At 48.3% G+C, this 26,518-nt stretch overlaps 1 protein-coding gene across 4 annotated transcripts in view; it reads right to left on the bottom strand.

Annotated features, from left to right (window-relative positions):
* Window positions 1-26,518, bottom strand: part of boc (BOC cell adhesion associated, oncogene regulated) — a 55,887-nt gene that overhangs the window by 28,401 nt on the left and 968 nt on the right. For 2 of the 4 annotated variants that reach the window (XR_012929374.1, XM_076050318.1), the window contains exons 5-10: window positions 26,355-26,478; window positions 26,134-26,250; window positions 25,614-26,044; window positions 24,908-25,094; window positions 24,747-24,825; window positions 24,593-24,647 (exon numbers count right to left, since the gene is read on the bottom strand). Coding sequence is in view for 2 of the 4 variants with exons in the window: in XM_076050318.1 (XP_075906433.1) it covers window positions 24,593-24,647; window positions 24,747-24,825; window positions 24,908-25,094; window positions 25,614-26,044; window positions 26,134-26,250; window positions 26,355-26,478 (993 nt within the window). In the remaining 2 variants the exon portion in view is untranslated. Of the gene's footprint in view, window positions 1-660; window positions 681-24,592; window positions 24,648-24,746; window positions 24,826-24,907; window positions 25,095-25,613; window positions 26,045-26,133; window positions 26,251-26,354; window positions 26,479-26,518 lie in introns of those variants that run through there. The other 2 variants (XM_076050319.1, XM_076050321.1) reach the window with 2 other exon arrangements.

The raw sequence follows: 26,518 nt of genomic DNA, 5'->3' as shown, positions 1-26,518 counted from the left end.
AGAGCGCCCCCTCCCCCTACTTCTTGCTCCCACTGAGCATGTATTGAACTCACACACACACACACACACACACACACACACACACACACACACACACACACACACCACCCCACTCCCTGTGTGTGCAGGCCTGCAGGCTTCTCCGGTGCAGCTGTGCACCGTGATGGTGCTTGCGTGCGTGTGTGTGTGTGATGTTTTTTGGACTAGACGGACCGGGGCAGGACTTTGCACGCACACTCACACACACACACACTGATCACAGGAACCCCCCCCCCCACCACCACCACCACCACCACTCACCCCCTCGCTCTCTGGAATTCTCACCAGCACTTCAAGCGGCTCACGCTCACAGAGGGAGGTGAGCCCGGCAGTGGTGGTGATGGTGCTGGTGGTGATGGTGCTGGTGGTGGTGGTGGTGGTGGTGGTGGTGGTGGTGGTGGGAGAGATTCTGCCCACTTCATTAATAGAGGGGTCCACTCCCTGGATCACAGGGTTTTTGATAGCGGGGGTCCCAAATGGCGAAACAGCAGGGCCAGGCTAGCAGGAACTCCCACCACGATGTACCTGAGGGTGTGTTTTCCCCCAACCTGGCAACCCGCTGAGGCATTTTGAGACACCTGTCGCTCTTGTTAGGCTTCAGGTGATATTAAATCCACTTACCGAAGCCTGGTTGCACGTTTTATTTGTCCACGTTCAACAGTTGGCTCGCACGTCATCCCACTGAATGTTTTGGTGTCGTCGCTATCTCGCACTATAGCGCCACCGCCCTGCCCTGCACTGCACTGCAATGACAAGGGAGAGGGAGAGAGAGGCGGTAAAAAAAAAAAAAATAGGGACCCCCAAAAACACCCCACCCCCCTCCCTCCCTCCCGCCTGTGGTGCCCCTCCCCCCACCCCACCCTCCCTCCGCCCCGTCTCCATCTCTCCAATGGCGGGCCTGGATGAATTAGCCCTGGACAAAAGGCTTTGTGGGCCGACCATGAAAGGCCTATTAACCATACTGCATCCCCCAGAGGCCCTGCCCGCAGGACACCGCCTCCCAGAATGCCTCTCTCCCAGCAGGCCGCAATCCCAGCATGCACCGCTCTCCCTTCAGGGCCCTCACCCCGCTCGCCCCCTGAAGCCTCGCCACACAAATTGTCATGCAGATGATTATAAATGTTGTTATGAAGGTGATGCAGGGGCGTCCAGGGGGGGCGCCGGAGCTGACGGTCGAGGGGTTATTTGTGCGGTTTCTCTGTCGCGTCGACAAAAGCTTCCGACTTAGTTTTGGGTGTCAGCCTGTCAGGTGTGAATTCATCACGCAAAGGTGGCATTGTCCACCCGTGAATAGCGTGTAGTATGTATGAGGTAACTTTTATTTTTCCTGTTGCTCTCCAAGCGAGCGTCCCCTCACTGTCCTTCCCCTCCGCATTGTCTGAGCGGGGCGTCATGACGACGACCCGCTCTGGCCGTCCCTCTCTGTATGCCACTGACCCCAGCAGCTGTGTCACTTCCTCGGCGTGACAAAACCAGATTGAACCGCGCGCGCACACTTGCGCTTTTGTGGCACGGCGCAGGAGAAACCAGGACCAAGTAGTGCTGCGACTTGCGCGTTTGTAAAAAAAAAAAAAAAAAAAAAAAAGCATCTGTAAAAAAAAAAAAAAAAAATCCTGCGTGAGAGATTTTGGTTTGTCCTGCAGGACACGTGTCAGATGGCGAGGCGATGTTGTCGATTCCTGCGTCGTATCCCAAATCCCAAATGAAACTGTCTGCAGTTTCACAAGTGATTGTTTGCTGATTGCAAAGTTTCTTCTCAGCGGTTGATTGTGTTGCGCTTTGTTTAAACCTTCTTAGGCTGTGTGCACTTTCTTGCAACAGAAATATTCACAGTGCAATCGGGGTAAAATGAATCAAATAAATCGAGTACGAAATGTCTTATTTTCTCCTGCATTTGGCACACATTTCAACGAAAATACAATTCTTTACATGTCGTACACACTGCTGCTGTGTTAATGAAAATATGCAACAACTTGCATCCAACTTGCAAGACACAATTACATGTGAGATGCAATCATTTTCATCCCACATGCAAGTGCATGTGGGATGCAAAAGTTGGAAAGCTGGACTTAGAAAACAGTAGTAACGTCTTAAAACTCTCCTTTATGTGGGTTTTTTTTTTCATTGTTTATTTGTTTTACTGCATTTCAGGGCACTTGGTCGGCTTGTTAGTGATACACATTTTCCACAACAAACCCAACTCTCCTCTGCTAATTGTCGTGAAAAGCTGACTGTTGTTTAAACAGGCGCAGGCTGAGGTTACTGACCCGCCTCGCTAGTCACTGCATCAAAGCCGCTTTCGGTCGAACTTGTTCACTCTGCTCCGCGCGCAGAGACATGTGCAATGACAATTTGCCCAAAGAAGAAAAAGTAGCGTCTTTTTGGAAGTCACAGAGGGGAAAAACAACAACTTAAATCTCTGTGGGAGCTTCAGGGTTCATGTGCGTTGACGGGAGGGAGCGATGCGCCGCTGGTCACTGCGCAGACGCCCTTCAGTCACGGTTCAGCTCATTACAATAACCCTGACGTTCAAACAACAGGTGTCTCCGTGGCAGCCAAGAAGGCCCTTCCACTCGCGTTACACCCTCCCATTAACAGTATCGGAATAAAAGAGCAAATTAAACACGATGGGGAGGAAGAGCCAACGTTACTTCCTGGGGTTTTTCTTTCTCTTTTTTTTTTTCCAGAGCAAGTAATCCTAAAAATAAAACCATGCGAGAAGAACTGCAGAGCACATGTCACAGCTGTCCGGCGAGGGGGTTCAAAGCCGGGGATCAGGCAGGCTCATCTGGTTTTTTTCCACATCTTTGTCTTTGTCGACAAGCTATCTTCCCGTGCTCTTAAATGTACAAAAAAAAAAAAAAAAAAAAAAAAATAGCAGGGGAGGAATTGCAGAGGAAACTCATGGGAAAATGTCTTCCGAGATAAAACGATCTATGGCGTTTTATGACCTTAAACCTTCGCCTTCGAACGCATGATTTATGTGGAAGAACAGCGGAGCGAAGAGGAGCACGTACACCGAGGAACACTACCACCAGTCCTGCGTTCCAACTGGTGCTGTTTATCTGACATGGGCAAAAAAGGATTTATAACTGTGTAGAAATATGAACATTACTCAGTGTGTCTGGGACCAAAAGTAGAACTATTCTCATGTCCGTATGGAAAATGTGAAGTTATTTTTGGCCCCTTTTTTCCACCGTGTTGTTTGAGTCTCAAACAAATATGGTGGCAGCTCTGAGCCACACAAAAAAATTCCACACAACTTAACTGGATTTACAGGGAAAGCAAATACAGCAAACAATGTAAATATCTGGACAAAACAGTATGTACGTTTTTGATTGCATTCGTACACAATGAACAATGGCAGCAGGATTTCTCAGTGTGGCTCGCTGCAAGCTGCTCGTGTTCCTGAAATCAAGGATTTCTCTGCATGGGCCATGACGGGTCACTGCAGGAAAGCGGTGAAAGCAAAAAAAAAAAAGGAGTACAAGGACTTTTTTAAATTTCTTCCCCTGATGGGCTGGAGACACAATCAGCAAACATTGTGTCTGGAGTGATTTCAGAACTTTACATAAAAGCAGCACCGCTACTCTGTTGCAGTCGCTTCCCTCCAAACAAAACAGATGCTGCACGCACACATGTTGCAGAAATAATAATACTTTCAAAACGCGCCCCTGATCGCCCACCCTTCCCCAAAGCCTGCTTTGGTTTTGAAGATGCACTCTGTGCCGTGCCCTGGGCCTCACATCTCAGCACAACTTATGGAGGAGAGATTTATAGCATTTTTTTTTCTCTCTCTCTCTCTCTCTCTCTTCTGAAGACATGCCTACAAACACACACACACACACACACACACACACACACACACACAGACAAAGACACATGCACAGACACACACATGGAGGGGGCGTCTTATGCTTCAACTCTGAGCCGCTGCCTCGGGAGATTTTCATATCCGGAGATTTTATTGTTCTTTTCAATTGCGCTGATGTACAGCATTCTTTCCGTGAGTGTGTGAGAGCGTGTGTGTGTGTGTGTGTGTGTGTTGTGTGTGTGTGCGCGTGCGTCAGAGGGATATGTCAGGTAATAGGCTGTTATTGGCTCTCATTCCAGTGAAATCCAGGCTCAGGTGGGGTCGGACCTCAGGCTGAGTTTCTCTGTGTGTCATGATGAGGAATGTGATGTGCGACTGCTCTGATTAGACCCCCCACACCCCACCCCCCTTATTACCCGTCCCCCCCCGCCCCCCCCATCCCCCACCCACCACCGCGACTGGTTTTTATTGCATGGGAGTTCCTCTGCCAGGGCGGGCAGAGACAACTGCTTGTGACGATTTATATGCTTTATTTTATTCACAGTGTTGACTTGTTTTTCCTCCAAAGGGTTCTTGCATCTTGGTCTCCATCCAGCTTGTCAACGTGATTGACTGTCGACTGCCGAGCTGCTCGGCAGAGATCTGTAACTTTCCACGTCTGCACTTTGGCTCGACGCTGCATGCTTCACGTCGAGCCCTCCAGCACATATGCATTCTAATTTTTTTGGGCAGTAGCCATTTGGTCTGTCTGCTGCCTCAATTAGAGGACTTTGCGCAGATAGAAATGTGGTGCAAAGAGGCGTCGCGCGGCTCTGCAGTTATTTAAAACCACCAAAGCAGATGCAGACGGAAGCGTAGAGCTTTTGCGTGCATGAAGACGGCAGACACATGGGACAAACACAGTATATGCTGTATTTCAAGCAAGTGGATTGAAAGAATTGTTTTTATCATTTTGAAAATGCAAATTTAACAAGACTTCCTAACTGCTATTAAACAATTGTTGAACATAAAATAAAATAGAAAGAAAATAAGGAAGCAAAATCAATAAAATAGAAAAGAAAACGAGGCCTATTTGAAGCAGTGAGAAGAATCGTAGCTTTTATTTTTCTAGCTGAAGCCAATGATGGCTACAGTAGATAGAGTTAGAGCAGAAAAATCTAAAAGGCACATAAAAAAAAAAACACAAGTGGGAGAGGGAGCATTTTCTTCAACGTCTCTGCCAAATGCTTAAAGGACATATTTATTTCTGAAGGCCAAAGTCAGCACTTTGTTAGTCTGCAGAACTTTTTCCAGTTATTGTTTTTTTTTCCTCTCAGCAAAGAAAATAAAAAACAAGAACCCAAGCCTGAATGTTGCGAAATGGAAAAAAAAAAACAACTCCCATCCCGTCGACGTGATTGGACAGCAGCATTGCCAGTCTTCCTCCATCCCTCTGTCCATCCCTCCCTCCCTCCCTTCCTGCCCGCCTTCTCTTTCATGTTTTATCAGCGCAGTCGTGTTGTGACTGGGCCGCAGCAGGTAAAATACCCCTCAGCGCTCTCGCTGCCTGCGCCCGTAATGGCTGCGCGTCCTAGACTTGTGACTTTATTCCCCCTCTATTGGACTCAAGTGTGAGTTTTGACTCTGACTGTAACCAAGTCCAGATGCAGCAGACAGTCCTAATTGGACCTGGAGCCAGTTAAATCCCAGAGTGCTCGGCTCAGAGCTGCTTCGTGGAGCTGCTGCGCGCCCCCCTCACCCCTGAGGTTGTCCCCAACTGTCCTCGCGGCAACTTCACTTTTCAAGCCGCTGAAAAACATTTACGTGTGAGCGCGAAGCCCCCCCCGCTGCGTTACTGCAGCAGCTTCTTTTTTCCCCTTTTCGCTTGCTACTTTCCTCTCCAGTCAGATGAAGAATTGGCCCATCGGCCGTTTCCCAGCGTTGGGCCGTAAAAACTAAAAGTTACGGCTGCGAGGTTGGCTCCTGACATCCCACCTTTATCAGACCACCTGGCCCCATTGGCCAAAAATCCTCCCTGCATGTGGTTTTATTTTTCACCACTCTCTCCTTCGCACCCCCTCCCCATCCCGGAGTCTCTGCTCATATTTTTCCCTTTTTCCTCCCATCATCCATCTTGGCTTTTGCCCTCTCCTCCCTTGCCTGCCCCCCGACCCTTCCCTTCCCTTCCCCTCCACTCCCCTCCTATCATCTATTTACCATTCCTCCCTCTTTCCATCTTTCCCTATCCGACTTCCTGCTTTCCGTCCTGCCAGACGGTCATAATTAACGGGGAAAACGATAGTCCCCTCGGCCCTCGGGAGCCCTCTACACTCGCTGGCCTAAGAGTCGGAGAGAGCCAGTGTGTGTGTGTGTGTGTGTGTGTGTGTGTGTGTGCACCCCTCCCACCCCTGCACCTCCAGACTTGGCCTATGGTCCACCCTCCACTCAATGCGTCTTTATGTTCGGCGTCAGCGACGAAGCATGATCTCACCGCCCCCCCCCCCCCCCCCCCGCACTCCTCACCCCCTCCAAAAAAACACACCGAATGACTTACAGAGGCTCCCAAACACAGGCCGCAAACACAGAGCCACTCGCCATCCAAGAGCAATAACACACGCGCTCACACGCGCGCGTGCTCGCACACTGGCAGTGATTCTTACGATGACTAATTCTGACAGAAAATAGTGAAAAGTAAAGAAAAGCAGACGAAGAGCGGAGAGGATTCCAAGCGCCGGAGCCGAGAGCCAGCGCTTTTCTTCTTGGGTCCGAACAGAGTCTAGACTCTTGTTGTTTCTGTCATCTATATTACTGCATTCCAGTGTAGATTCACAGTGTAAAGCCAGGAGAAGAAATAAACATGTTGTAAATGCGATACAGCCTGATTTACCTGTCCAACATGGGCCCACATCTGCGAGTGCAGCATTCAAGCCCGACTCTCACCCTCCTCCTCCTCTTCTTCCTCCACCATTGCTGGGAGGCAGATCCCAGATCAGAGGGAGCAGGGGAGCTGATAAGGAGCCGTTCTGATGCTATCTGCCAGTCACAGCCAGGAGGGGGCGGAGCTTGCAGGGGGGGGGTCAGGACTCTCACGGACCCTCGGCTCTCCCTTCCTTCCTTATCTAAACAAACAAATTGGCCTCTTCGAGATGGTCCCACATGCGGGCAGACGGAGGACGGGCTCAAAAACACAAACACTGTGCGACACTGTGGCGTTGACTCGCGTCGGGCTTGTCTGACTACTGTAACAGTGATTTTTTTTTTTTTTTTTTTTACTTACTAACCTTTTTAGGATCCCCATCAACCAATGAGAAGCATTAACGACTATTTCTAGGATCAAGGTTTAGCTTCCAGCTTCAACTTTTAAATTGACTTCTGCTCTAACAAAGCTTTTAGGGAACTAGCTGAAATTTATCAGGGCACAACTGGTCTTAATCCTGAGATTCCAAACTTTTTCTGCTGCCTCTTTAAATAAGCCAGTCAGTACAAAAAAAGATCCTAAAAAAACAAAACATTTTTTAAAAGTCACAACAGGCCAGTCAGATTTATGACAGCCAGTTCAGACAGCTAGCTGGAACTCCATCACCCAGGCTAATCTCTTTAGCAGCAGCAGCAGCAGCAGCAGCAGGGCTCACAGACGCTCCCTGTATCACGTCTTCTTCGCCTTGAGAGGGGCGCCCACCGCTCATGTCACCACCAAAAAGGCAGCTGATTGGTTCTAAGTGCTTTGTAACACTTTGTAATGGAGGATAAGCAGGATTTCAGACCTGGCTTCTTCGCCGTGTAAATAAAGCTCCCTGCGACTGGTCAGCTGGTAGTTGTCCAGCAGACACTTGCAAGAAAGGAAATCCAGAAAGAGCTGCAACGTTCACTTTCAACCAGAACCCACATTCATTTATTTTAGCTCTGTGCAGTTCATTTATTCCTGTCGTGCACACTCCCTCTGTGAGGTAAAAGTAAGTTGCACTCGGGATAAAAATGTTTGTGCACAAAAGTTTCGCACGGGCAGAGAGAAGCTGATCTCAATCTCTGCTGATCTTGCAAGTGCAGCTCCCTTTTCTCCACGTCAACACCTGCTTCCGATCTGCGCATGCTGCTGTGTGTACGTTGCTGTGTGTACGTCTGTGCATCTCTGAATGCGTTGCAGCAGGTATACGCACTGGCGGGCACGAGCTCGCGCCTCGGCCCGACAGTGTAAATATTGTGTTGTGCTCTAGTAGCAGCTCTTCCTCCGGCGCTGCAGTAGCAGCGCGCCAGACTGTTTATTTTCCTTCCTGACGGACGACTTCTTATCAAATAAGCAGAGAGCTGCCGCCCCAGCCTGCTGTCCAGCCCGCGCGCTGCGACAGGAAGTCCCGCCCACTCTCCTCCTCCGGGGCAGGATGACTGACGGCCACTCAAAACAGCCCGTTTCCCTTGGAAAGAAACGGTGACTTTAATCCACTCCAGAGCCTTAGCATAGATGCACGGGGCAGCGGTGACGCTGTTTAGCTGCCCGTCGCCGTGGCAACCACCTCAGTTATGACAGAGACCATCTCCAACAAAGGGCCTTTATGAGTCAACGCGGATCTGGAGAGTCACCACGCTCACTTTAGATGGTGAATAACACAAGCGGCGCTCTTCGGTACTTTACGACCTCATCTGTCAGCCTTCCAACCCTTTGGTGTGTTGGGCGCGTTCAGGCGACGGCAGGACAAATATGAAATTGCCGATGGTTTTGGAGACCTCGTTCCCCTGTCTTCAAACGGCGGTCGGGGAGTCTCCACAAAGTTCGTTTAAAAGCGGGGATCGTGTGAAAACACATCTGTTTTGCGTGTGTGGACCGTCTACGCGAATGATGCTCGCGTAACGGGGTCGCGGACGTGCACAAAAAAAAAGGATCGTGCGAAAAACATTGTTTTAGTTGTACAAACAGAGGAGTGTGTGTGTGTGTGTGTGTGTGTGAGTCTCAGTCGTGTCGAGCTGAAGAAGAATCGAGGAGTCTTCAAATGTTGGACTTTGTTTACGCGCGTCAGGGAAAAGTTGCCTGAGGTTCAGACCATGACGCTGCTGCCAGACACAGCACAGCATGCACAGGTTTGAGTTGAGTTGCGGACTTCCCAAAGAGTGAGATGGATGTGACACCATGCTCAAGACAAATAAAGCATTTCCATTTTGATAAAAAAAAAAGAAAAAAGAAAAAACTCCATACAAGACTAACATATTGGGTTTTATATTGAATTGACTTAAAACGTCAGTAAACTGAACGTCACTGTACTGTGTTGCACAACCAAACTATGAGCACATTAATAATAGGAAACGTTCAGTTTCAGTGCACATTTTGCAACCGTCTATCACGTTCAATTGGCCCAATCAGATTTGTTACTGTGGCTTGAGCAAGGGAGCATCAGCTAGAGCAGGCATGGGCAAACTACGGCACAGGGGCCATATGCGGCCCATTAAGCTTTTTAGTCCAGGCAGCCGAACTTGAAGAAATTATATTAATAATAAGTAAGTAGTAAAAATGGCTGAATTTCATTAACTTTCTTTCTGTGTTTTAAGAGTAATTTCAATAAAGAGCAAATTACCGTGCAGCTTCAAAGACACATATTTTGTTGTGACGCTTTTTGTTCATTTTCAGTTGAGATTCAAGCACATGTTTTCTGCATATTCCATGACATATTTCTTTCCTCCTATGAGGTGGCTCACCAAAAACACGCCATCCATCTGCTGCTGCTCATGCCCCCTCTGTCAAATTTTACAACCCATTGTGGCCCATGAGTCAAAAGGTTTGCCCACCTCTAGTTTAGAGGATCCATGATGTTGGAAGGCCGACCGAAAAGCTGTTTGTTCTTTGAGTGTTTGACATGATGGATGAGCAGGACCTCAGATCTGAAACCTGAGCGATGCAGCTGCCGCTCTGCAAGGAAGTTCCAAGCGTTTAGGACACTTTGCTTTCTTCGGCGAGACAAAACCACGACGGCCCCCCCCTTCGTTTGTCTATATGTATTATTTTTGTAAAAATGCATTGATTTCAAGAGAATGGGACAAAAGAAGAGAAGCCTCTGAGTATCGCTGAGTCACACAAAAAAAAAAAGAACCGCTCGGTCCACATCTCTGGTTTCAGGCCTTCGTCCGCGGCCTTTTGTTTATTCAATCCTATGTCACTTTATTGTTCAAGAACCACCCAAGTTGAATTTCTGGGAACTGAACGGCTAAAAGCACTAACTCATTCTGCCTCTCTTTTTTTTTCCACCCTCCCAATCGCTCTCAGGTAGAATGCATCCTAACAAAAACCACCTGGCCATTATGAGCCCACTCAGCTCCGTCACTCCTCTTCCTCCTCCTCCTCCTCCTCCTGTTTCTCCCCCTCTTTCTCCCTCCTCCTCCTCCTCTCCTTCCATCTGTGTGTCACAGGGGAGCGAAAGCGGCCCCGTGTATGGATGTAATTACATGTTTATGTCCATATTTGTACGTCTGCTGGAAGGTGTCTGCTCGTGCGCGCCCGTGTGTGTGCGCGTGCCTGCGCTTGTCAGCAGTGTGTGCGCGACTGAGAGCGAAAGTGTGTACGCTGCGAGTTGTGAGAGTAAATAAACGCTGTGCAGCGGGGACTCACGTGGCGTTATTATCAGAGCTCAGAGAAAAGACAAACTGTTTTTCTCTCTGGTTTGATTCATCCTACCCTCTGTGTGCCTGCTGCTGTCCACACACACACACACACACACACACGCGCGCGCTCACACACACACGCCCTCAACCCCACCGCCCCAAATGCAACACATGGCTTCAATCAGGGGATTATTTTTAGCACTTTGTGTTTCCACTCAGGAATTTCAATCAGTTGTGTGGCAATTGTTACAGTTTGGATGGTTTGGCTCAGAGTTTGTGAATAAAGTTTTCAATCCCAGACTCACAAACACCCTCTACGACACATACACACACACACACACACACACACACACACGCACACACACACACACAACCCCGACTGCGACACACCGCTCGGGTCGTTCCTGTCTCTCCAGCCGACGCCTGCCGCTCGGCTGCGATCGCAGCCCGGCGGCCCTGTGATTGGTGGGGGAATTCTTTTAAAAAGTGGCCCACATGCAACGTGAACGCCTGGCTTTTATGGAATCGCCTACTTTGATGACGGCCGAAAAAGAAAAAAAAGAATCCACAAAATAAAGTTTGGTTTGGAAAACCGCAGATCAAACACACACGCGCACGCACACACACTGGCACAGGCTCGCGCACATGAGTACAGCTTGTACAGCATGCAAACACACACATGCACACACTCACAATTTGCGGTCCGAGGCATTCTTTCACTTCTCTCCCTCTCTCTCTCTCTCTCTCTCTCTCTCGCACACACTCTCTCACACACACACACACACATACACACACACACACACACACACTGACTTACACTCATTAATCTGGGCAGACTCAGGAAACCGCTCCAGTGAGCTGGCTAGAGGCCCTGGGAGGAGGAGCGGAGGGGGGAAAGCATAGGGGATGAGAGGGGGATCAAAGAGGGGACGAGAGCAGCAGACGTGCTGAAAAGAAACAGACGAAGGAGGAGAAGGAGTGAGAGAAAGAAAGTTTGGCGAAGGGAAGAAAAGAGAAAGGAAAATTTCCCCCCTTTGCTCTCGAGCTCTGGGGATGCAGGAAAAAGGGGAGAGAGCCGAGACCCCTTGATTTAATGAACTTGGAGCGCCGTGTGTGTGTGTGTGTGTGTGTGCGTGAGCACGTGTATGTGTGTTGACAACTACAGGTACACGATGCAATGAGAGTTTGGCTTCTCAAATGGAAAAGCTTCTGCACAAAGAGGGAATGATTAACAGCTGCATACGTGCACGCACACACACACACACACAGGCACAAGCAGACTGTATGCACATGCAGTAAAGATCTCTGTCTCTCTCACACACACACACACACACACACACACACACACTTTCCCCCCAAAACGCTCCGCAGGGAGGGTCGACAGTCCTTAAGAAAATATTCCCCAAAGTACTAATTAGAAAAACGATGATTCTGGGTAACAGCGCCCCCTCCACACACACACGTGCACGCACACACACACACACACACACACACACACACACACACACACATCTTTAACCAACACACAGAAGGCGCACACACAAATACCACCGCCACCCTCCCTCCCACCCACCCCCGCCCAACCAGCTCCTCCCTCACCCCGTGTCACCCCTCCCTGAGTCTTACAGAAGAAGAAGAAGGCGGAGGAGGAGGAGGAGGAAAAAAAATGAAAAACAAAACAAAAAAGATTCTGGCAGCGGGAGAAGAGAGCGTTCCACTGGCAGGCCTGGGTCAGGGCCCAATTTACCTACCGCAGAACTGCCTTCTCTCTCTCTATCTCTCTCTCTCTCTCTCTCTCCCTCTCTCTCTCTCTCTCCCCCTCTCTCTCTCTCCCGCAACAGCATTGAGCGCCTCCCCTCAGCGGCGAAATACGACTCTCTCTCTCTCTCTCTCTCTCCCTCTCTCCCTCTGTCTGTCACACACACACACACACAGACACACACTGGCAGACATAAATCCACTCAGACCAACCAAGAAATGGCACATGGTCCTGGTTAAACGGTTCTTGGCTCAAAATGAAATCCAATCTCGTGTGGAGCTGCTCGTCTCCTTCCCAAAAACTTTGCTTCACAAAATGCAAAAAGAAGGAGGAGTTGATTTTTTTTTTCTCTCCCCCTCCGACCGCTACGCTTTTTCCACTATTATTCCCCTCGTTTTTGGTAATCTTTTTTTTTTTCCCCCTCCCTTCCTGAAGTTGCACAATGAAAAAAGCAAGCAGAGTTCAAAAAAAGAAAAACTATAGAAAAACAGCGGAGAAAAATTCCTCCAGCTGTATTTTTTCATTCATCCGCAGAGCCATTTCAGGAAATGTGAACCAGAGCAGGAGGGACATCAGCGGCGAGTGACTTTTCACAGATCTCTGTCCGTACACGCGCATTAATTGCGAGAAAAACAGCACCGCGCTCCTCATTTAGGACGACACGGGGCCTTTGGATGTGCGCGGCTCTCGCTCCACGTCGGAGCTCCTTCACACACAACACCAATCAGAGCGGATGAGGTGGCAATTTCCAGGGAATCAATTTGTTTTCTCTTGGCTGCCGTCGCTCTCTATCTGCTGCCGACATTTCCTTCCTGTAGCGTAGCCCAGCCCAAGCTACCCATTACCAAACCGCACGGGCCCTTATTAAATGTATATATAGTCACGCTTCAGACCGGGCAGACACTTTCTCACACACACACACGGCGAAAAGGAAAGAAGAAAAAAAAGAGCCGACGCGGGGTCACACATATCAAACTCATGAGGGAAGACTGGGGCTGAAGGAGGGAGCTTGAAGGAGCAAACACAAAGTGGCCTCAGTTGTGCAAAGAGTCAAAACCCAACATGTCTGCATCTTGTTTCACGGGGGCCTTCTTCACTTCGCTCCTCCTCCTCCTCCTTCCCCTGAAATGTGTGACCTGCCCCTCCGTCCCGCTCCCTCAACCAGCCCTCATTAGAAACATCTCACTTTGGGTAACTGTGTTATTTCAGCGTTTGTAGCTCGTTATGGGAGTGTTTTCCCTGCGGCGCGGGTCCTCGCCGGCCGACCGTTCGTGTGTGCGTGCGCGCAAAGAAGGGAGGGGAGGCGGGGGGGAGGAGGGGGCGGTGCAGGATTGATGGAGGTGAAGGTGGGCTTCTTAAACACGGGGGGCGAGAGCACCGAGCCTCGAGTGTGATTCCAGATGTGTTTTTTACGGCCCTGGCAGGGATGACAGGGCCGTAAAGAACCTCTCTCTCTGGTGCAGCCTCTGGGGAGGAGGGGGGTTTGGGGGGAGCTGGAGTCAAATGCTCAGCGGCTTAAGGCATGCGGGGATGAAGCCAGAGAGGAGCTGAGTGTGTATGTGTGTGTTGGAGGGGGGGGGGGTTGGATGGTGGACATGGCTGTGTTCAGGGCTTTGGGAGAAGTTAAGTGCAGGGCAGCTTGTTGGGCCTCAGGGGCTGGAATTGGGAGGGGGGGGGGGAGAGGGGAGGCAGAATTAAATAGTTTTTCCTGGCAAAACACACACGACCTCCACCACCACCACCACCACCACCACCACCGCCAAACCTGGACGGCTATATTGGCTCAGGTGTGTCAAGTGGAGAGTCTGGAGCAGAGAAGCAAACAAAGGCTGCGTTCAGACTGCAGGCGAATCTGATTCAAATCAGGTTCCTTCTCAAATCCGGTTTTTAAGGGCTGACTGTCCACACTGTTTTCAGCAAGTGTCCAAATGCGATCTGGCTCTGTTCAGACTGGGCCACATTATTGAACCGACCCATCTGACAGGTTGCTGTAGCAACGATATCGGAGCAGAGGCGTTGTCCAGCGTAGCATGTAGTGTGTGATGTCATATGCAGTAATTGCAAAAACTAAATGGACTTCTTGCTCCATTCAAGCCCAGGAGCTTGGCTTGAATGGCGCTATCTCCTCGCAGACTGATGAGCCAATGAGTTTCCTCCTCTGTCCAGGGACTGCTGTTTTCTACTTCCTCTGTCCGCTCCATTACGTTACAGCTAAACACCTCCAATGTTGCCCTGTGGTCTGGCGCATTGGGTCCCGGACAGTCAAAACCGATCAGTGCGTTTGTTTGGAGCTGTTTAGACTGAGACGCATCTGTCCAAATGCCATTTGACACGACCTCCTGAAGGTGGTTTCTATTCGTTTTGCAAAAATCAGATTTCATGTGATTTGTGACTGTTCAGACTACAAAAGAGCCATCCGGTTCAGATCTGGATGGGCTAAAAATCAGATTTTGGCTGAACGCAGCTACACACGTCCACGAACACACTAAAATGATGCCAAAATGCCAAAGTGAAAACTCCTCACGTCCCCGGTGGATGAGTGAAGTGAAATCACGTAACCTCAGAGGAGCGGCGGCGGCGGCCTCAAGTGACAATTGTGGCGGCGCAGTAAGCGCTAAAACAAAGTTGGCACAAGCAGGGTTGGATGAGTCACACAGACAGTAAAAGCAGCCCGCCGGGATGACTGAGTCCCACAGAGAACGTGAGCCACAACACAACAGCAGTGGGTTTGCCACCATGTTATTCACCATTCAAAAAACATCAGACCGCCAAAGCACATGGTTTTCCTTTTATTAAAAATACCGAACAGCGCACGTGTTTTCTGATCTTTGCTTCTCATCCCTTTTGTTTTATCCCTTCGGTTACAGCCTCTCCACAAAACGGCTCAGTTTTTAGCTCCATGCTAAAGTTGATGCGTCGCCATAGAAGGGCTGCTGCCCCACACGGCCGCTGGTCAGAAGATGATCACTTGCCCAAGAATAATAGTGTCAGGGCCCTTTGTGACATCGTGGCGTACTTTCTGAATTAAGCGAAACAACTGAAAGAACGGGCTTCGTTTCTGTGGTGTCCATCATCAAGTTCTACACAAGGGTAATGCCACAAAACATTGGTGATTGTAATTTTAGATAGATTTCATGTCAAATAATATAGGATGATTAGTAGAAGAAGCTCCTCAGTTCTTTTTGTTCAAAGTCAAAGGAATTAATGGGTTATTTCCCCTGAGTTCATTTCTTTTTGCAGACTAAATCTTGACTGGATACAATTACTTGAGTTTTATTGCAGAAACGCGGCCTCTGATGGCCAGTTCATAAGACTAGATTAATATTTACGTCAATTTATCTAACAACTACAAACAGACTCCAAAATTATGACTCATAATGCCTGTTAGTGATTACTCGCAAAGCAGTCTGCCCTGACAGTTGATTCACTGCGAAATGAAGGGGATTTATAACATTCGATTTTTCTTGCGCCACCCAACTCAAGCGGTTTGAGCGAGTGGGGAAGACTCCTGACTTGTTTATAGTCTGTCAGATCATCAGACCTCATGTGTGTTTTGCAGACTTTGTTGTTGACACAGTGCTTCCAGATGTCAGCAATTACAGCGGCTGAGAAGCCTGCAATCTTATCACGCCCGATAAAAAAAAACGCTGACCAGAAAAAAACAGCTAAAAAAAGATCCGGGTCGAGCTTGACTGGTATCATCCCTTGACAAGAGTCCAGCGTTTGTGCGTACGGGATTGTAGCGAGATCGCACTCGGCGACGACGGCGTCCGGGCTGCTTGTTAGCCGCGCTCGTTAACATGTGCCTTCTTTTTACAGGATCTGTTCAAAGACCGACTTGGTGTTTCATTTCAAACCTACACGAGGAAGACGAAGAGGAGGAACGGAGTCGAGGAGAAATGCGACTGTGAGATCTTTCCAAAAAAAAAAAGGTTGATCGATACAAAAAGCGGCCACACGTGACAAATCCAACAGAAACAGAATGAAGGCGCTGAGCCAAAGGGAGAGCTGATGGAAGGAAAGTATGACCTGATGATGACGATGATGTGACTGAGAAAGCATGAAGTCTAGCAGACAAGAGTGAGGAAGCAAAGAGAGACATCTGGCTCTCCAAAGTCCCATCAAATTAAAACTAGGTTTGTGTCTAGAAAACAAACATTGGAAAGCTGCTTAACCTGCTGATCTCACATTAAAATGCATGAGCACATACATCTGCATCAAGAGTGGGTGCAGCTGTAAGGCCGCTTCATATTCATAGTGCAGTATGTGGATGCTACTATGTTCTAAAAAGAAATTAACGTGCTGCCATCAAAACAATGATGCAACAATCCTATACGCTGCATTGTAAAGATATTGTGGCAGAAACTGAGATAGCAGAGCCTCAAAATGTTGTAAGTTGAGACCAGAAAAAGTATAATGAGCAAAATTCTCCCACCAGTATCTCAACTCATATGTTAAAACAAACCTCTCCATTTTCAGAGTGCAGACTTTTTTGCTAAGTTATGATCACTGTCTAACATCGGTGAGCCGTTAACGACCGACTACACGTCTGAAAAGTTAAAACTGCCACCAATTGAAGACTTGAGGGCCTGCAAACACTCACTTTTTATAACGTCGAAAAATGAAAGCGGCAAATATGAAGGAGAAGTGGAAGGAAGCAGAGGAAGAGGAGGAGGTGCATGTACACACACACACACACACACACACACACACAGACTGCATGCACTCGCCCTCCTCCTTCCCTCTCGCTCCTACGCCAGCACCTCCAGGACCGGAGTGCGAGGCTTTCTGGGGGTATCAGAACCAGATGTGCCTCCTGCCCTCCTTCTCTTAAGTCGCTCAAAAACACACACACACACACACACACACACACACACAAACACACACAAACATACACACACACACACACACTCACTATCCCGTACACACACGCACGCTGGCCGCGGTTCAGAACCGGCACCGAGGCCCAGCCGGAGTGACGGGGGCAGCGTGACCCTGAGCTTGACCCCGGCCCGCAGCACCTCAGACAGGAAAAGGGCCCACAATTGGCTTCAGCTGTGACCCTCCGACCCCTCCCCCTTCTTTGCCCCCCCCCCGTTCTTCCCCTCTCTCCCTCCTCCTTCTCATTAAGACAAACTGTTTTTTAAGGCAAAGCAGCTTTCACTACCACTAAAGCCAACACCCCGGAGCAGTGCGAGAGAGGGGCAGCAGCGAGAGGGTGGAGGAAGAGAGAGGAACAAGAAACAAATACAGAACCGGAGCGACGGCTCGGAGGAGGAGGAGGAGGAGGAGGAGGAGGGGGGAGGTAATAAAAAAAAGAACAAAAGATCAAGGTGAAGGAAAAAAAGGAGAGAAGGGGGCAGAGTGTAAGAAAATCCAGGCTGAAGGGGAGTTGGAGGGGTGGTGGAGGAAGTAGTGGTGGTGGGGGTGGTGGGGGTGGGTGGGTGGGGGGGTGTAGTCGGCCATATCACTTGCAGCTGTTGCAGGCTCGTGTTCCCAGAATTCAACTTGGCACGGTTTTCTCTAATGAAAAAAGGGCGGCGTCATGGTTACATTAATATCAAAACACGCAAAGCAACAGCTTTGACTGGGTTTTAAAGGGGGGGGGTGGCGGTGAAAGTGAGTGAAGTCACTCCACGATAATGAAATTTAAAGCGGCGTAATGATAAGCAGCAGCGGCAGCAGCGGCAGCAGCAGCAGCAGCAGCAGCGGCAGCGGCAGCGGCGGGAGGGTGGAACTTTCCCATTGAAGATAAGAGCGCGCAGCGAGCACGCAACATATTTGTTTGTTTAGGGGGATGAGAAGGAAATTTATTTTACATCCGTTAAAAAAAAAAAAGACTCGTGGCCGGCTGTTGCCTCGGAATCCCTACGCTGGCCTCCCCCCCGACACATCAACAGCCACGTTACTCTTTCAATGTTTTTTCTTCTTCTTCGTCATGACAGCGAGCGTTGTTGCTTTTTCCAGGAGAAAAGCGCAGAAAAGATTTGCATTTTTTCCACGTTTGGCAACCTGTTGTGGCCCTTAAAACGCAAACTGAGAGTACAGATCAGCGTCTGTGTGAGTGTGTGTGTGTGTGTGTGTGTGTGTGTGTGTTATAGTGAGAGTGGCAGGGCATGCTGAGGTAGATTAATACCGGCGCTCAGAGGGGGAGGAGGGAGTACTAAGGTTGTGGTGGTGGTGGTGGTGGTGGTGGGGGGGGGTTCCTCCATTCAGGGCTGACTGATGTGCGTCCCAAATTGATTTATGAAAACAGCCCCTTAATCAATTATGTGTGGAGAAAAAGAACGGAGAGCGAGGAGAAGGAGGAGATGAAGAAAGAGGAGCGGGGGTTGGGATGAGGGGGGTGAGTCAGGGAGAATAAAAGGAGGGAGAGTGTGTGAACGATGCGGAGGAATGCGTGGAAGGGGGACGTCACTCGGTGGCCACAGGTGTCCGCCGCAGTGGGCCGAGTGGGCTTTTTTGATCCTGATGTGTGCAGGCAAATCCTTCAGGCGACACGCTGAGCGAGGCCGCGTCCACATGTGGAGGTGAAATATTGCAGAATCTTCTGGTTTTGCAAATATATATTTTTTGTATTTGTTCACTTCTTGCACTCAACTTGCAACTCCATACCTGAGTTTTGCACTTGATTCCTTTTTTTAATCGAATCTCAATCATCTCGTTCTTTGGATACGTTCCGATGCTTGTTTCCCCAAACTACGGCAACACACCGGGGTCAAATTACCTGGTTTGAGTGGACAAACTTGGCCAAGTTGACTGGGCAAGAAAAAGAAAGACAGAGGGTTCACACTCGCTCATCGTAGATAGTAGCTGTGCTTCCATTGCAGTTTTTCGCAAAATAAAAGCGATACTTGTAAGATTTCGACAATAAAGTAAAATTGCGATTTGCAGGTGATTCCTGTATTGAAGTGCACAAGCCGTAATTCTCGTAAAACACAATGCACCATTTTCACTTGAAGTGAACTGGCCATGTGACCCCGTACGTGTAAATGCGGAGAAAGTGTTTCCATTACATTTTTGCGATATACCTCTTCACCGATACGTCTGAAAAAACCACCTCATGAGAGCATCAAAAACCTTTTAGCCATATTTGAGAGGTTTTTCCAAGTTTAGGTGTTTTAACATTACCAGTTTCTTATTGCGATATTTAGGTTTTGCGCAATTGTAGGGGTAATGGAAACGCCGCTGGTGATGAACAATGATTGCTGAGTCTGTGTGGCAGTGTGATGTGATTATGTTTTTTTGTTTTTTTTGCTGTGTGTGAGTGGTTGTGGGTTTAATGGCGGGGGAGCGGCTGCGGCGGTGTTGCGTTTAAAAAGCCTTCCCCTGCCTCGCCCATTGTGCCCAGGACGGGGGTCTATAAGGGGGCCTGGGGAGTAGGGGGGTCACGCTGAGAGCTCGTTTCTCCCGCCTGTCAGAACTCTATCTGGGATCCAGCCGGAACTAATCAACCCCCAATAGGACTCCCCCATTACCCAGGGTGCAGTGGGGCACGGGCTGGGGGCAGGCCGGTGGGAAACAGAGAGGAGGAGAGGAGGAGAGAGAGCGACTCAGCACCGACACCGGCAGAACCACTCGCCCTGCACACACACACACACACACACACACACACACACATGCGTGCATACCTCGCCAGCCGGTGCTGTGTAGTACACACACACACACACACAACACTCCCACTGTTTAACACCGCAGCAATAATAAACACTTGCAATAATATTTTCACAGCAAGCAATAGCCTGCTTCAGATCAGAACCTCAAGCAGCTGCACAGACAACACCCCCCCCTACCCTTAACCTCCCCCTATTGCCCCCCACCACCACCACCACCACCACCACGTGCGCACGGGCACCCACTCACATGCACAAACACGCGTGCACGCACTCCGCTCGCCACACGTCGATTTAAAACAGAAAAACATAAGCGAAAAGAAAAAAATAAACGTGTGCGAACGCTTGCTGAAACATCGGATACGGTGTGATCGCTTCTTAAGCTCCTTCCAAGGTGCATTCGGCTCGATCCATATATATATATATATATACAGATTAATTTGCCAGCAGGTACGACACGAGAGTTAAGACACAGAGCGAGTTAAGACAAAGGAAGCGAAAAGGTTTGAGGGGAAAGTTGCGAAACGCTCTCATTCTCAAACACACAGCGGATTGAAGTTCATAAGCAGCAGGTGATGTTTTCATGAAGCTCGCTCTTTCACAACCAAAAGTAGGAGAAAGGTTGATAGCGCTGGAAGAAAAAAAAAAAAACCCAACAACACATGGATCAGCTGGCAGCTTCAAAAGGTTTCCCAGACGAGTTCTTGGCAAGAGGAATTTGTAGATTTCACCACCGGCAGCCCGCAAAGTTGCAAAGACACGAGGAGAAAGCAGAGGACCGTCTCCATCACGGGGATGACAGGCGACGTTACATCCCAGCAACCTTTGACCCCATCAGTTGGTGAAGACCAGCACGACTTTAGGAAGAGAAAACAGTCTGGAAACACTGCAACAGAGGCCTGTCTTCAGTTAGACGGTGGGGGAATTTATAAGCGCAGGATTTTAGATGTAATGTAGCCTAGAACGACTGAAAACGCTGCAAAGCCGACCGTAAAATACCACCAGTTGCTGCATCAACTTCCCATGGGCCTAAATCGAAGGACACGAGCGCATAAATATTGCCCTCTTGTGGACTCTTGACCAAACTGCAACAACAAAGGAAACGTAAAATCCCACTGTTCCTTCCCGAGAAATCCGCCAATAAACTTGGAAATGTTGTGTAGTTATGAGAACGGTGCGCTATCTGAATTAATAGTACTTAAAAAAAAAGGATGAGATTTTAATGACTGTTTCAAAGTAAATGTTTAACTTATATACTTTAAATGAAATTAAATGTATATTAGCCCAAGTTAAAACATACATTTAAAATACAGCAATATCAATAAATCTGGATACATTGGGGTTTGTTTGGTTTTTTTTACTCCATTGCTGTGTGTGTGTGTGTGTGTGTGTGTGTGTGTGTGTGTGTGTGTGTGTGTGGACTCCTTTCAGCCGTCTGGTGAAGCCGACGTCACGTTAGACGCCATCAAAGGCAACAGTGTGCGAGTGTGTGTGCACAGGCTTTAGCGTGTGTGTTTTTCTGAGTGACTTCAGCCTCCCCCCCACCCCACCCCACTGAGGTGAAGTGGGGGCAGGCTTAAATGAGTAAAGCAAACTACCTCCCCCACTACTCCCACCCCGACGTCATTGTTTATGTGCGTGACTTGCTCGTTTCCAACTCGCTCGCAATGTTTTCTGCATCCATCATCTTTCAAAAAGTTATTTGTCTCACGTCCTATAAAATTATCAGGGCGATACATACAGGAATGCATGTGCCTGGTGTGTGAGGAAGGACCTTTCCAGGCTCAGGCCACGGTCAGGCTGGTGGGAATCACATGAGAACCCCGCACAGGCCCTGTGCTGCGGCGCAGAGGGCATTGGGAAGCACTGGGGTGGGGTTAATCCCCATTCACCCGTCCTTCACTCACCCCGGCAGGGCACAATAAGGCCCGGCCGCCTTCCCCTGCCTCTCCACCGTGACCTTTAACCCCACATTTACGGCTGCCATCCCCGGCCCCTTTATGCCTCCGTCCCGTTATTATCTCCAATATTTACTCCTTTTGATTTCACTGCCGGCCATTGTCGTCGCCCACGCAGCACTTGGCTGACAGGAAAAAAAACTCAAGTGCTCTTTCTTTCTCACCCGGGGCGTCGGCCCACCCCGAGGCCTTAAAGCCCCCCCCTGAACAAACACTACCTGAAGTGGGGACAGGTCATCTTAGGAGCTCTCATTTATGGCTTTTTGATTGGCGCCACGAGGGGCAGGCTAGCGGTTCAATGGCTTAGTTCAGTAGGTGTAAATACAAGGCGCAGCTTGAGGCTAAGTCACAGTCGGCTACGTAACAATGGCAAATCATATTCAAACCAATCTTTACATTACATATAATGAAACATCTTAAAATTCTAGCCAGTCTGCTGGTCCCCAGTTGAAGTGTGTGTACGTGGTAGAGTCGGCTTGATTGAGATGTGGGCAGTTGTTACATTTATTTATTTCATTTTATTTCTATTTATGTATTTAGTAACCTATTCATATTATCTTTCTGTTATCACTCTCTCAAAGACTTTCTATGTTCCTTGTCTCCTGTGCAAAGTCACAGCTAACAATCTCAACTTTTTCCTTTTGCGTTTTCCCATTATGCGATGTTACGATTTAATCTGCTCTATTGTACACACACCATTTTAAAGGATTTATCAAATCAATTTTCTGGCTCGTAACAGTCCCCCCGGAAATTCATTATTGAGAACAAATGCAGGTACGGAAGATAAGTCTGACTGGTGCGTCCAGGAAATCGCAGCTCTCATTTCAGGACTTGGTGACAAATGACCAAACAAAACCGTCTCAGCTTCCTTCACTTGAGCTGAAAACAAACAGGCCGACGCCCAAGCTGTCGGAAAACTAAAATATCATGCATTTACAACCAAATGTAATGGGACATATTCGGGTTTCGGAGAAACTTGGAGATAAAAGAAACCACTCACAAGTGAAGTGGTTCAGTCTGGAGACTCCGAGACATACAGCTGTTTGGTGGACACACACACCCACACACACACACACACACACACAAAGACAGCAAGTGGCACATCTGCTCCCATCACTGTCAGCTCTTTATCTGGCCGCCACAACAACCATATCGCTCTCGTGGCTGTAAATACAACGGCTCGTCTGTTATTATGGGGGTGACACTCTGTAACTACTGCTTAATTCAAAGACACAGGGCTTGACTCGAATGCTCCCGCTGTAGACACACACACACACACACATTTTAAAGAGTTAAAAACAGTTGTAGTCCGTCTGGCAATCATGGCACAGTGTGTGTGTGTGTGTGTGTGTGTGCAGACTATATATACTTTCAGCTATATTTATCATTTTATTACATAAATCCCCAACTCAACTTGTGTTTTTGTTCCATAATAATCAACACTGAAGCACAGTTTTGATCAGTTTTGTAACTTTTTATATATATTTTTTGACTTTCATTGATTAAATGCATACATTTCATCCAGTTAGGTGGCTTTGTATCAATAACTATTAACCAACAAGGAGCGCAACAAAGACACGAAGATCAAGTTTATGATTAAAATTAGTTATTTAATTAAACACCTCAACACAATGAAAAAAACAAACAAATGAAAATATACATAAATTTACAAATTCACACATTCACAGGCTCCACCGCTCCTCTTATTGTCGGAGATGAGCAGACAGGGCGAACCATCCTTCTTCTTTCCATTTTCCTGTCTGTAGTAGAAAACGAAGAAGAAAGCAAACTGGATTATCACCGTGTCATCAACAAGCAGAGCTCGTTAAAACAAGCAACATATCAAAGATTTGTTCTTTGATACAACATCCATTCATGTTTTCTTCAACATTATTCTTCCGCGTTGAGAAAATAGTTCCTTAGAGGCTGTCCGATCATGTTAAAATATCAAAACTAGGTGGCAATCCGAAATGTAGTTTTAGTGATCTTAAAATCGCACACAAATGAATAGTCAAGTCGACTATTCATACTAGGCCAAAACGGAATCACCCTTTGCCACCTCACTACCCACAGATTGATGTTGCAATTAAGCTGCATGCCACAGAACAGGTTACACTTTTTGAAGTTCACCCCATGCATTGAACTAGGTGGCCAGAAACAGAAACACTTAGTCGCTAGGTTGTTGTTTCTGTGGCAGGTGTTTGAGAGGGACCTGGACTGGCTCGTCATCAGGTGCGGCTGACTGTGTCGAGTCCTTTGTGCTGCTTGCCAGAGGGCGACTAGAGCGGAGTGAGCAGTGAGGATTGTGCTGCTGTCACCGAGCCCAGGGTCGAGGCGGTGGTGGTTGTCCCTTTCTGTTCATCCATTTCCAAATTTTGGGGATGACTTCCTGTTATCTACTTCCTGTTGTACTTTACGTGCAGGGGACCCGCCGTTCGCAATTCTTGCTTGCAAATGAGGGACGGGGCACACGGTGTGCGCAAACCCGTGAGGCAATTGGATGTTTTTGTGAATTGTAGTATGATTATTATTATTATTATTATTGTTATTATTATTGTTATTATTATTATTTGTAATAATAATAATAATAATATTATTATCATCATTCAATCAAAATAGTTTCCAGAAGAACAATAACAAAAGAAACACGTTTCACTCATGAGGACCAGGGAGGTGGGGAAGTGCAGGAGTGCTTTGCTCTCCTCCGTAATATAAGCCTATTCTAATTCCAAACAGCAAGTGACTGTTAAAATTGTTTTTCAGGTCACTGTAGGAGGACTTGAAACTCACTGAGTAGGTTTTATATCTATTCTTACAATGTGCGGCTGTTCATGAAGTTTCATACCTGTGGTTTTCCATCCCATCTGTCTCCTCTTTGACCGTGAGAAGAACCAGAACTTCTGAAACACAGCATTATCACAAATAACGAGAGATGAGAACAGTGTATGTACAAATAATCCCTCAAAGACTCACACTGAGGGACAATTCTTGCTACAAACCGTCTGTCATGGCCGCTGGTCTGCAAGGAGACCTGCTTCTCAGGTAGCAGCAAAGAAACCCCTGGGTTTCCTTCTCGTTCTGAAGATAAAATGAAAATAAAAGCTTTTCACATGCAGTCCTGGATATTCAGAAGAGCGAACACCAGCTTAAAGGAGCAAACCTGCAGGTTCAGGGCTGAAGGCGGAAGGAGGGATCGGGGAGCCGGCGGAACAAAACTTGGATGAAATATTTTCCTTCTGTTGCTCGATGAGTTCGAGCAGTCGACTCCTGGCCGCTGCACTTTGTCTGTTCAGCTCCAGGAGGCGCTGTTCCACAATGTTCCCTCGGTGGAGGGAAGAATGTGCTTCCTGATCGAGACGGTGGAAACCATACATGATGGACATTCAGATTGTTGATGCCGAAACTTACACAAGACATAAGACTGGTCCTCTGTTTAACTGGCACCTTCTTTCACCGTCTTTCTCCCGGTTGTGTTTGTTCTTTCCCCAGGTTGTCAAGCTTATCAACCACAATTAAAATACACGAAGGTCACTTCACTTAAAATAGTTATTTTCCTTCTTATAGTAAATTGTGTGTGTTGTCATTTGTGTCTACTCTGTAAAAAAATGACAACTTAAGCAAATTCTCAGCCCTTGTTAAAGGCACTAAAGGTAATGGATGTACAAAAATTGATTGCTGGCGCATCCTATTGGTTTAAAACTGCATCAGCACAAATCTAGATATATGATATGATATTAAATTTCCATTCTTACTTCTGCCTGAATGAGAAAACAAAAAAGGTGCCTAGCGCTTTCAGATTAATGGAAAGTACAGGTTTGGGTTTTTTGTTTTGCAGAATTATGTCATTTTAGTGCAAATGAATTCACCTGATGGGTTATCTGCTCTGCTTCAGCTGCCTGGACACGTTGACTCTTGCTCCCCGAGCTTTCGGCCTCTGACAGCTTCCTCTCTCCGACACTTTGGGGCGTCACTCGTCCCGTGTCGCTGGAGCTCAACCTCCTCTGCCCACTGACGCCCTCAGGCGACCCCTCGCACACTGACCCGAGCTCTTTGGCCCGGCTGAGCTGCGCCTTGATCCGCTCGTTCTGCCGGCTCAGCAGCGCGATCTCTGCCAGCATGGCATCGGGAGAGAGCAGCGAGCTGACGGGGTCGGAGGTCAGCGACAGGGAGGAGGCGGAGGGCAGGCTGCGGAGGGGGAGGCTGACAAGGCTGGACACGTAGCTGCGTGCCTGGGTGCCGCTCGACGGCTGCGAGGCATCCGGAGAATGCTCCCGGTGCTGCGCGACAGGAACCATCCCTGCAGGGGGAGGTGAGGGGTGGTGGGCTGAGTAAGACGTCACGGCGCTCATACAGCACTTAAAAAGTAGAAGGCAGCTCTCCTCTCACCAGGGATTTTCTGCCAGCTGTCCCTCTGTTGGGGAGGAGAGAGCAGCACAGCGGGGGTGGGTAAGGCCTGTCGGTGTGGAGGGTCTCGCTCAGCAGCAGGTGCAGACTGTCGAACTGCTGAGCAACACGTCAAAACACAGTTTGTACATTTTATGGGAAATCAGAAAAAACTTTAAGGTATTTTAATTCGTTTTTAAGATTCAAAGAGAAAAAAATTGCACCTGTGGCTGAACCAGAGCTGTGGTGTTGGTCACTGCGAGGCTCCAGCAGTCCAAGTTCTCCCATCACCAACACCACCGTGTCCAGCTTCTGCTCCATGTCAGCTGACCGCTGCTGCAGTCTGGTCTGGAGCAATAAGAGGTGTTTTCAGTTGGCAGTTGGCACC

The sequence above is a fragment of the Nelusetta ayraudi genome, unplaced genomic scaffold (assembly GCF_046127955.1).
Source record: "Nelusetta ayraudi isolate G7.1 ecotype Tasmania unplaced genomic scaffold, CSIRO-AGI_Nayr_v1 ptg000127l, whole genome shotgun sequence".
Classification (NCBI taxonomy): domain Eukaryota; kingdom Metazoa; phylum Chordata; class Actinopteri; order Tetraodontiformes; family Monacanthidae; genus Nelusetta; species Nelusetta ayraudi.
Note: the sequence above shows the minus strand (reverse complement) of the source record. Positions and strands in the feature narration are given on the sequence as shown.